This window comes from Nerophis ophidion, linkage group LG19 (genome assembly GCF_033978795.1).
Source record: "Nerophis ophidion isolate RoL-2023_Sa linkage group LG19, RoL_Noph_v1.0, whole genome shotgun sequence".
Classification (NCBI taxonomy): Eukaryota; Metazoa; Chordata; class Actinopteri; order Syngnathiformes; family Syngnathidae; genus Nerophis; species Nerophis ophidion.
This window is the reverse complement of record NC_084629.1, coordinates 31,126,452-31,138,468: the sequence shown is the minus strand read 5'-3', so window position 1 is coordinate 31,138,468 and position 12,017 is coordinate 31,126,452. Positions and strand designations below refer to the sequence as shown.

Sequence of the window (12,017 nt, the reverse complement as noted above, 5' to 3'; positions counted from 1 at the left end):
AACACTTTTAAGGAGGACATCCGCATCGTAACACAACATAAACACAACAGAACAATTACCAGGAATCCCATGCAGCCCTGACTTTTCCGGGCTAAAATATACACACCCCGCTACCACCAACCCTCTTCCCCCACAACCCTCCCTACGTGCGTCAGTTGAGGTGTTGTATATTGTAGCCAGAGAGAGTCAGGGCTGCAAGGTGTTCTGGATATTTGTTCTCTTGTGTTTAAGTTGTGTTAGGGTGCGGAAATTCTCCCAAAAAGGGTTTGTCATTCTTGTTTGGTGTCGGTTCACAGTGTGGCGTATATTTGTAAGAGTGTTAAATTTGTTTATACGGCCACCCTCAGTGTGACCCGTATGGCTGTTGAACAAGTGCGTCTTGCAGCCACGTACGTTGTACTGCACAAGTCTCATACAACATGTTACAGAGCCGGCACATTGGTTGTGTGATGAAAAAACGTGCGCGATGACATGTCGTAGAGCAGTAGTCCTCTTCTAGAGGGGGCGCGAACCCCTGGAGGTACTTGAAGGTATGCCAAGGAGAAAGTGAGATTTATTATGAAATTATTGGCAACACTAAATTGGTCCTAGTGTGTGAATGTGAGTGTGAATGTTGTCTGTCTATCTGTGTTGGCCCTGCGATGAGGTGGAGACTTGTCCAGGGTGTACCCCGCCTTCTGTGCCCGATTGTAGCTGAGATAGGCACCAGCGACCCCAAAGGGAATAAGCGGTAGGAAATGGATGGATGGATGGATGAAATATGAATGTAAGTTCATAAACTGTGAAAAAATAATACAACAATCCAACATTCAGTGTTGACAGCTAGACTTTTTATGGACATGTTCCATAAATATTGATGTCAAAGATTTATCTTTTTATAAAGAAATGTTTAGAACTAAGTTCATGAATCCAGATGGATCTCTATTACAATCCCCAAAGAGGGCACTTTAAGTTGATGATTACTTCTATGTGTAGAAATCTTAATTTATAATTAAATCACTTGTTTACTTTTCAACAAGTTTTTAGTTATTTTATATCTTTTTTTTCCAAATAGTTCAAGAAAAAACACTACAACTGAGCAATATTTTGCAATGTTATACAATTTAAGAAATCATAAACTGATGACATAGTGCTGTAAATAAACAAATAAATGGGTTGTACTTGTATAGCGCTTTTCTACCTTCAAGGTACTCAAAGCGCTTTGACACTACTTCCACATTTACCCATTCACACACACATTCACACACTGATGGAGGGAGCTGCCATGCAAGGCGCCAACCAGCACCCATCAGGAGCAAGGGTGAAGTGTCTTGCTCAGGACACAACGGACGTGACGAGGTTGGTTCTAGGTGGGATTTGAACCAGTGACCCTCGGGTTGCGCACGGCCACTCTCCCACTGTGCCACGCCGTCCCACGCTGTATTTTACTTCTTTATCTCTTTTTTTCAACCAAAAATGCTTTGCTCTGATTATGGGGTACTTGAATTAAAAAAATGTTAACAGGGGGTACATCACTGAAAAAAGGTTGAGAACCACTGTTGTAGAGGACGTTAAAGGCAGTGCAGTGGGCCGGGTGAAAATTGGGACAAATTCAGGTGAATGGTCTCACCGGTAGATTGTCAGGAGTTGCACTGAAATTCAGGAGTCCCCCAGAAAAATCGTGAGGGTTGGCAAGTAGTTTGCTAGAGCGGGAAAACCATTCATAGAAGGTGAATTCATTCAAAAGTGCATGTTAGATTTTTTAAGAAATCCTTTCTTGCGGCCCAGCCTCACCCAGTTTCTGCATCCAGGTAAATTGAGTTTGAGACCCCTGATTTAAGGTGTTTATCTTGTTACACACCATTTCTTAAACTAATTAGATTTTCGTCATTAATCAAAGTGTTCGTTGTAAACTGATACAATTTTTCTCATAGGAAACAATTTAAATCTGATAAATCCATTTCAGACATCCACAATTTTAACACAAAACACTTTCTACAGATAACAGTTATTGTTTTACATTCAGAAAACAAAGCAAAATGCATGCAAATGACAAATTAACATTTAACATCTCTTTTACTCTTTTTGAAGACTTTTCATTTACTGTAGCAGTGTGGTGCGTTCAGGGACACTGTGAAAACACAGTCCTAACTTGATTAGGCTGAAACTGTATGCTACAACTGTATTTGGCTCTTTGGTGGCTTATTTTGCAGCATTAGCCAATCAAAAAAGCACAGAGACTGAATAACCAAAATGTGTTTATTTGTGCTATAAACGAGCCTGTGTATGAAAACCGAAACAAATTTTTGCCTTAAACTGTATCATACTGAAACCAGGGCGTATGAAAACAGAAGTACCACTATACTATTTTTGGAATATTTTTTATGTGGTCCTAAATTTTACACTCACAGGGAAAAACACACACATTTAATTATTTTATTAAAATAATCTGCCCCGCACGATAATGAATTTTTGTTGTGGGCAACAAAAATGATTGGAAAGCCAGGATTTTTATGTTCAATAATGCTTCCATAAAAGCACAAACATTATATGTAAAATTCATTTGCGTTGAAAGCATAAGCATAATCGCTTTTCACCTCGTAAAATGCTCAAACAGGTGCTTTTGACTCGTACACATCTATGAATGAACAATTTTTCCTCTGATTTATTTCAGGGGAAAGAAGGCTTTGAGTAAGAAGAAGCTGAAAAGACGACAAAAAGTCAAGTCCAAAGTGAAATCGAGGACAAAGGTAAGAGAGGCTTGATATGTCATTCATTGTCTGGCGGCCATTTCTGTGGTTTATGTCAAACTGTAGACGTCACTGCACAGTTGAAGTTAAACGTACTGTTGAAGGACCACAGAACTGAACAATAATCCCATTTTAGAGTGCAGGCTTGATTATAACAACATATTTAGCGTCGAATGCTGACCATCTCATCCTCAAGCGATGCCGAAAAGCACAGTACAAAACACACAGGTGGAGGAGGGGGATTATGCACGGCCTGTTGCCGGGCGACTTGATGCGTTGCACATCTCCATGGCAACAGTTGCCTGGCTCCACCGCCTCCATCCAAAAGGGATACTTTGTCTAAGGAGGATGGGGTGGCGTCTCTTTTTGTTGCCTGAGTATTTGTAAACAAGTTGATCCAGTGGTTATAAAAATATCAACAATGTTCACAGTCTTCAACTTTCACAAAAAGTATTTTGCCTTTGGAAATGATGTAAATAGTATTAATCTGTTCCAGGGTCACGTTGACCCCACCATACATCTTTATTTACAGTAAAGGCATTGTTTTAAGTAGCATTTTGACATCAATCACATCATAAATGTGTAAAAATAAATCAACCCAGTTCACAATTACAGATGTGCCCAGCTTTAGTGATGGGGACAGTTCACCAATTCCCTGGACTGTTATGTGAAGTGAATTATATTTATATAGCGCTTTTTCTCTAGTGACTCAGCGATTTACATAGTGAAACCCAATATCTAATTTTTACATTTAAAATAGTGTAGGTGGCACTGGGAGCAGATGGGTAAAGTGTCTTGCCCAAGGACACAACGGCAGTGACTAGGATGGCGGAAGCGGGGATCGAAACTGCAACCCTCAAGTTGCTGGCACGGCCGCTCTACCAACCAAGCTATACTGCCCTGTGTATATACACTGTGTTTTGATAGCTATTCCTTGTTTTTGGTACGAAAATCAAATTTTTTATTGCAATATTTAAAAATTATCTGAATATGATAACTTCTCTCCTGTTGCTGTTTTTTGGTTTATTATCATCAAAATTATCATTTGTAAGTATGACATTAAATTGCAATTACATTTGCACTATCTGTGTTGGCCCTGCGATGAGGTGGCAACTTGTCCAGGGTGTACCCCGGTTTCAGGCCCGAGTACAGCTGGGATAGGCTCCAGCACCTCCGCGACCCCAAGAGGGACAAGCGGTAGAAAATGAATAAATGGAAGTCCAAGGCAGTAATGTATAATTTATGGTGTGGTTTTGTTGCAACCTAAGAAGTGTTAAAACTATAAGTATTGTATTTTATTAAATGTAAACATTTTTATTAAAAAAAAACCCTTAAAACTTTCTTTGATTATAATTAGGGATGATGTTCGAAAACCTGTTCTCCCGATTGTTCGATAAGAAAAGAACCGATTCCATGGATTCAAATCCCTTTTTTGAGAAACGGTTCCCGTTATCAAAGCCACTAAAGTAAAGAAAAAGATTTGGTTCTTTATTCGAATCCCTGAGAACGAAAGCCGTGTCACAGGAAATGTCCTGTGGCACGTCACAGGAAATGACGTAGCGCAGTCATTCGGCGGCAGATACAGAAGCAGCAACAACAATGGACCGGAAAAAAACACTCCAAGACATGGCTTCACTTTACTAAGAAATACGACGAGGAAATGGCTATCTACAATTATTGCCAGGCTTCGCTCTCCTTTAAAGGGGAACATTATCACAATTTCAAAAGGGTTAAAAACAATAAAAATCAGTTCCCAGTGGCTTGTTTTATTTTTCGAAGTTTTTTTCAAAATTTTACACCTCCCGGAATATCCCTAAAAAAGCTTTAAAGTGCTTGATTTTCGCTATTTGCGATGCGAATGTCCGTTTCCCTGTGACGTCATACAGTGCTGCCAATACAAACAAACAATGGCGGATACCACAGCAAGATATAGCGATATTAGCTCGGATTCAGACTTGGATTTCAGCGGCTTAAGCGGATTCAGACTTGGATTTCAGCGGCTTAAGCGATTCAACAGATTACGCATGTATTGAAACAGTGGCCCATAGCATGGCTGCCTTATCAGTAACATCGCCGCTAAAATGTGCGGACCAAACGATCAGGACTTTCGCATCTTGTGACACTGGAGCAACTTAAATCCGTCGATTGGTAAGTGTTTGTTTCGCATTAAATGTGGGTATCTAGTTTCAAATGTACATACAGCTAGCGTAAATAGCATGTTAGCATCGATTAGCGTAGCATGTTAGCATCGATTAGCTGGCAGTCATGCCGTGACCAAGTATGTCTGATTAGCACATAAGTCAACAATATCAACAAAACTCACCTTTGTGATTTCGTTGACTTAATCGTTGCAAATGCATCTGCAGGTTATCCATACATCTCTGTGCCATGTCTGTCTTAGCATCGCCGGTAAAATGTGCAGACACTCTGGCAAATTCAATGGGGGTCTGGCGGCAGATTTCTTGCCAGTGGTGCAACTTGAATCCCTCCCTGTTAGTGTTGTTACACCCTCCGACAACACACTGACGAGGCATGATGTCTCCAAGGTTCCAAAAAATAGTCGAAAAAACGGAAAATAACAGAGCTGAGACATCATTAGTGTTAATGTGAAAATGAAAATGGCGGGTGTGTTACTTCGGTGACGTCACGTTCTGACGTCATCGTTAAAAGACCAATAAACAGAAAGCCGTTTAATTTGCCAAAATTCACCCATTTAGAGTCCGGAAATCGGTTAAAAAAATACATGGTCTTTTTTCTGCAACATCAAGGTATCTATTGACGCTTTCATAGGTTTGGTGATAATGGTCCCCTTTAAGGGAAGCAGTACAACAAACATGTTGAAACATGTTCAGGCCGTACATAACCCGAAGGTTACAGAAATGTGACGTGTCTTTGACACGTGGAGAAGCAGCAACAGAGATGACGAATAATGCCCCTCTTCCTCTGTTTCAACCTGCTGTCCCAGTGATAGTGCCGGTGAGTAACTAACGTTATTTGCTGCCGGTTCATTTCCATGTCTGCTCACTTGTAGCCTTCAGGCTAAAATAACGTTACCTTTTGTGTCAACCAGGACTGCAGTAATAATGTTAGTTAGACTAACGTTACCTAAGCATAGTCAGTGGCTAATGGTAATGTTAACGTTAGCCTTTTTGTATGTGTCTGATAACGTTAACAGTATCTTGTAGCCTACACCACTCCAGAGTTTACAGGTCTGTCTCATAAACTAGTGCTTGCAAAATGTGAATTAAGATAATGTTGATGTTATCCTATTTCAGATGATGACATTCATGACAGCCAGCGTGACCAGGGCAGTGTTTGCTCTGTTTATTTAATTTTTTTCTTAAAAAATAAGATTTTGTTAAGCGAAGTATGGTGTTTTTTTTCCATATACAACAATCTATCTGGATTTGATAAGAGAATCGATAAGGAATCGGTTCGATAAGAGGATTCGAAAATGGCATCGAAATCGATAATTTCTTAACAAACATCATCCCTATTTATGATCCCCTCAGCCTTTTAAGGCAGAAAGTAAAGGAAATGTCAACGCAAGCATGGAAAACACGCAAACAATGTAAACAAAATTCTAAAATCACATTGAACACTTAATAACGCTTTTAAAATGAAGTTGCAAAATAGGGAATGTGTAAGAAATGCTTAATAATACGTAACAAAGTGCCTTGCATAATTTACAGACCACATTGGTCTCACAACAGTCCATTTCATAAAATTATTGTTATTATTATTATTATAAATAATATTAAATAATGTATAGGTGACATTTCCTGTTTTATCAACAAGTTATTGGGTCTCTGCAGCACTCATTTTTACTTTTTTTTCTCACTTCGTGCAAAGAATCCACCGCGAGACAACAAGATACTTGATAGTTAACACCAGGGGTGTCAAATGTACGGCTCACAGGCCGGATCAGGCCCGCGAACAGGTTTTATCCGGCCCGTGGGATGAGTTTGCTAAAATTAACCTGAAATTTTTCAATGAAAGAAACATCTCATCTACATGTGTCTATTGGAGGTTGTAATAGCAATTCTTTGTATCTCTGTAGAACCCGCGGCTTCGGAGCCACTCTGATGTGGCTCAGCTGCATACTTGCCGACCCCCCCATTTTACCTGGAGGTTTTCCAAATTTCATTGCCTCTCCCAGAAATCTCCCCAGGATAACTTTCTCAGACTCCGTGCGTCGGTTGGGGGGGGTTTGGTGCTAGCGGGGGTGTATAATGGAGCCTGGAAGAGTCAGGGATGCATGGGATTCTGTGTATTTGTTATGTTGTGTTTATAATGTGTTACAGTGCGGATGTTCTCCCGAAATGTGTTTGTCATTCTTGTTTGGTGTGGGTTCACAGTGTGGCGCATATTAGTAAGAGTGTTAAAGTTGTTTATATCACAACCCTCAGTGTAACCTGTCTGGCTGTTGAGTAAATATGCCTTGCAGTCGCTTGTGTGTGTCTGCAGAAGCCTCATGCAACATGCGAATCTTCTGGTAAGCTGTTTGTTACGGTTGTGTAGGGCATCATAGCATGCCCTTATTATTGTTATTTGAGTGAAAATCAGCAGACAGCCGAGAGAAAGGTTACTCTGACACCCGGTAGTCACGGGGAAATATTGAGATGGTTGGCAAATGTGATGTTGACAAGCGGGATTCAAATAAAACTGGCACTAATTTTAAATTTTCATATTAAAGTGCGGGCCGTGTGTCTGAGACCCCTGGTTAATACGTAGCACAAAGCAAAACAAAACTTTGTACGCTGTGTTATTTAATTTTGAATTTCAAAAGAGTCTTGTAGCTCCCATAGTTTTCTTTATTTTGTCAAACGGGTCAAAATGGCTCTTTGAGTGGTAAAGGTTGGCGACTCCTGCTTTAGATGATGGTACATATGTACAAAATAAATCACATGATGTTAGTACATCAATTGAGGAAAATGATCAAACTACATACATGGCATACTGTAATTTGATTTTGATATTTTTTTATCTTGATAGATTGAAAATGAACACCATTGAGTTGACTGATGAACATTATCACATCATTCATTCAGAAAATATAAATTACGACAAAGATAGAATACTATTAACAGCAACATGTAAGTGTAAAAAAACAACGACATTATGATTTGTACATTTTCAGAATGTGCTTCTTCTATTTTTAAACAAAAAAAACAATCTGAAGTTGTCTTTATTTTTAGGTTATTGTGCCGTTGATTTTACTAGTCCGGTCCACTCGGGAGTAGATTTTTCTCCATGTGGCCCCCGATCTAAAATGAGTTTGACACCCTTGTTAACACTGTTACCTGATTTTGATGTTACTGTGTCACTCCCACTTCCTGTGTTGCTCAGTTACCAGAGAGTGAGGCTTTTGTTCATGCAACCAACTTGGCTTAGCAACTTTGGTTTCTTCCGACAAATAAGAAAAATTACATTTTATCAAATACATTTTTTATTGATATCGATTTTACGTGTCAACCGCTATATATGTAGATATCGTTTTATCGCCCAGCCTTAGTTAAATGCCAGAATTTCTCGCTGTAGCCCTAATTTTGCACAATCTCTGTGTGAAAGAAGCTAGAAAAAGGAGGCGTACACTTAAGGCAAGGGTCGGCAACCCAAAACGTTAAAAGAGCCATATTGGACAAAAATCCAAAAAACTAATCCGTCTGGAGCCGCAAAAAATGTAAAGTCTTATAAGTATCTATATTAGCTGTATTAGCCTACTATCAAAATTACTTTGAAAGTCTTATATACCGGTAAGTGTTATAATAAGGAAAACACATGACTTAAGTGTCTATATTAGCTATAATAGCCTACTATCAAAATGATGATGTGTCGCAGGCTGAAGCAAATCTTCGTTGACGGAAATATTGAAATTTAATATTGATTCTACACATTTTTACAACATTAGAAACCATTAGTAAATCAGAGGCTACTGAGAAGGTGAGATAACTCCTGGAAATTACTGGCTTTTAATGTGTCCAAGTTAAAGGAAACGACTTTACTCTCATTAGTGAAGCATACACAGAAACATACTAAACAGTGGGCTTTTTAACTATTGGGAAGGTTTTGTGTCATGTTTGTCCTTAAACAAAAAAAATATTTTTCCCCCCATCTTTTTCCATTTGCAGTCCTTTTTTAAAAATGCTCCAGGGAGCCAATAGGGCGTCACTCAAGAGCCGCGGGTTGCTGACCCACGGCTCAAGGCGAGTCGGCGTAAAAGTGTGGGTCGTGCAGCGGCCAATGGACGTCATGATGCATTTGTACGTCCTCCGCTCGCTCTCAGCCTCCAGGAGAACTCTCGCTGACATTGTCTTGGCAGCCCCCCCCCCAACCCCAACCCTAACCCCCCCTTCCCCATTTTCTTGACAGCCTCTTTAATAATGCAGACTTGCAGTGGCGTCAGAACAAGAGCATCTGTATCGCTGATGAATGCTGCCCTGATGTCTGGCGAGCTGTTGTTCAATATGATGTAATTATAAGCAGTGCAAAGACGACAAATGCAGTGCAATAATCCAATTTCTATATTGAGCAAGGACTTACCATATATACTATAATTGTAGCCATTTATTCACCTGAAGCGCAAAGAAGACAGAGTGGTAATTGGAAGCAGTGCATAATTGAAAAGGGGCTGCTGTTGTTGAAAATAGGTTGTATACAGCTTTTAACTTACGGTAGATATTAATTTGGAGTGCAAAAGAAAGTGAAAAAAATAGAAAACATTGCTTTCTTTGTCGGGCTGAGCGATATGGCCTTTTATTAATATCTCAATATTTTTGGGTCATGTCACAATACATGATATATATCGCGATATTTTCCTTAGCCTTGAATGAACACTTGATGCATATAATCACAGCAGTATGATGATTCTATGTGTCTACATTAAAACATTCTTCTTCATACTGTATTAATATATGCTCAATTTAAACTACTTATGCAGAGAGAGAGGTCACAACTAAGTCAATTTAGCGAAAGTGTATTTATTTAACAGTTATTAAGCAGTGGCACAAACATTTATGTCATTTCAAAACAGAAAGTGAAAGATTGTCAGAGACATTTTAAAACATGCTATTAGTGCCCTTTTGTGCATGATGTCACTAAGATGAGATATCAAAGCAACACTAAATTACAAATGCTTTTTTTGTACAGAACGCCACTCCAATAGTTAAAAACAAATAAATTGCACTTTTGTGCTTGATGTCACACAAGCTATTTCAAAAACTGTCAAATAAAAATGAGCTGCATAATAGGAAATCAAATAGAGTATGTCCTTCGTTCTGTGGTAGGTCTCTGCAGACGTTATCTCCTTCTGTTATTTATTTATTTTTTTCATATGGTGTTGACGGGGAAATGGTTGCTACTGCATTTTGTGGGTGTGGCACCGTACAGAGATGTTGACATGCAGTTTCACGCACTCCTCATTCTCCAGCGGGTGACTTTTCAAATGATGTTACAAATTAGCAGTGCTGCTACTTTTTGCAGCAACGCTTTTGCCGCATAATTGTTCAACATATTCCCCCTTGAAGCCAAACCACCGATGCACCACGTGCTGTTTTTCTTGGGAATTAATTCTTACTCCATTTGTTACCAGATTCGCACCTTCCCTCTCTTGTATTACCACTCGCAACGCACCGTTAGCACCACAGCTAATGTTAGCCATGTAGCTACCTCTCTACTCCGGGAGGGCGTGTGACGTTGCACGCGTGACAGTATGTGATGTATGTAAGAAGGTGCGCTTGTTTTAAGTCTCTGTGAGGAGGGAAAAGAAAGAGCGAGAAGAGCCTGTAGTGTAATGCCCACAGCTAAAAGCAACTGTGTGAGAAGGTTTACTCGGATATCACGATATAGTCATTTTCTTTATCGCACAGATATAAACCCGTGTTACATCGAGTACCTCGATATATCGCCCAGCCCTATCTCTTTGTCCACATGTCATTTATGAACACCGATTTTCATGAAAAAAATATTACTTTCTATAGGCAATTGCCAATCCCTTCAGTTGGTCAGTATTTTTAAACTGTCAACCATACTCAACGGACGGGTTTTTTTTCCTCCCAGAAAAGTGTTAATGTGTCTGCCTCACAATACGAAGGTCCTGGGTTCGATACAGCGGTTGGGATTTTTCTGTGTGGAGTAAGCATGTTCTCCCCGTGACTGCGTGGGTTCCCTCTGGGTACTCCGGCTTCCCCCCACCTCTAAAGACATGCACCTGGCACCTGGGGATAGGTTGATTGGCAACACTAAGTTGACTCTAGTGTGTGAATGTGAGTGTGAATGTTGTCTGTTTATCTGTGTTGGCCCTACGATGAGGTGGCAACTTGTCCAGGGTGTACCCCGCCTACTGCCCGAATGCAGCTGAGATAGGCTCCAGTGACCCCCCTCGGTAGAAAATGGATGGTTGGATAGATGGAATGGCAAAAATTGTAAAAATTCCATAAATTATTGTCTGATTACAAAAAAATCTGAATAAAAATACATAATGAACCTTTTTGAGCAATGTTAAAACTGTAAGTATTATACTTACAGTATTATGTGCCCGCTGTTTGATTGTAACATGCGTCTTAGTTGTAGTTTGCATTAACAAATTTGGAGGTGTTAAAACATGGCAATGTAAAATCGCTTATGTATATTAGCATCAAGGTAGCACATATTTAGAAAAGGGGAGCCTTACTTTACTTGCGTTGGAGCTTTTTTTTTTGAGTCAATTGCTTTGTTGGCATTGGAAATTGCAACATTACCTAGAGCAGGGGTCGGCAACCTTTACCACTCAAAGAGCCATTTTGACCTGTATCACAAATTAAAGAAGACAAAGGGAGCCGCAATCATTCTCGCGAATATCTGCTGGTGGTCACCCATATAACAGTAATAAGGGCGTGCCTTGAAGCCATTGCTTTTGACGACTTCTACAACATGTACAGACAGCTTGCCAGTACAGTAACATGTTGTATGTGGCTTTCGCAGATACACGTACACGACTTCAAGGCATGCTGGGTGACACAGAGTACACTGAAGGTTGTGATATAAACAATTTTAACACTCTTACTAATATGCACCACACTGTTAACCCACACCAAACAAGAATGACAAACACATTTCTGGAGAACATCCGCATTGTAACACATTATAAATGCAACAAAACAATTACCCAGAATGCTATGCAGCCATGACTCTTTCAGGTTATATTATACACCCCGCTAGCACCAAAACCCGCTCCCCCCAACCCTTCCGTGCGTCGGTTGAGGTGGGCGGGGGTGTATAATAATGTCAGGAAGAGTCATGGATGCAAAG

General features: G+C 39.9%; 1 protein-coding gene across 17 annotated transcripts in view; it reads left to right on the top strand.

The window, feature by feature from the left end:
- Positions 1-12,017, top strand: part of mycbp2 (MYC binding protein 2) — a 158,912-nt gene that overhangs the window by 12,523 nt on the left and 134,372 nt on the right. For all 17 annotated transcript variants that reach the window (XM_061879800.1, XM_061879795.1, XM_061879798.1 and 14 more), the window contains exon 2: positions 2,654-2,729. In XM_061879800.1, coding sequence (XP_061735784.1) covers positions 2,654-2,729 — 76 coding nt within the window. The remainder of the gene's footprint in view (positions 1-2,653; positions 2,730-12,017) is intronic.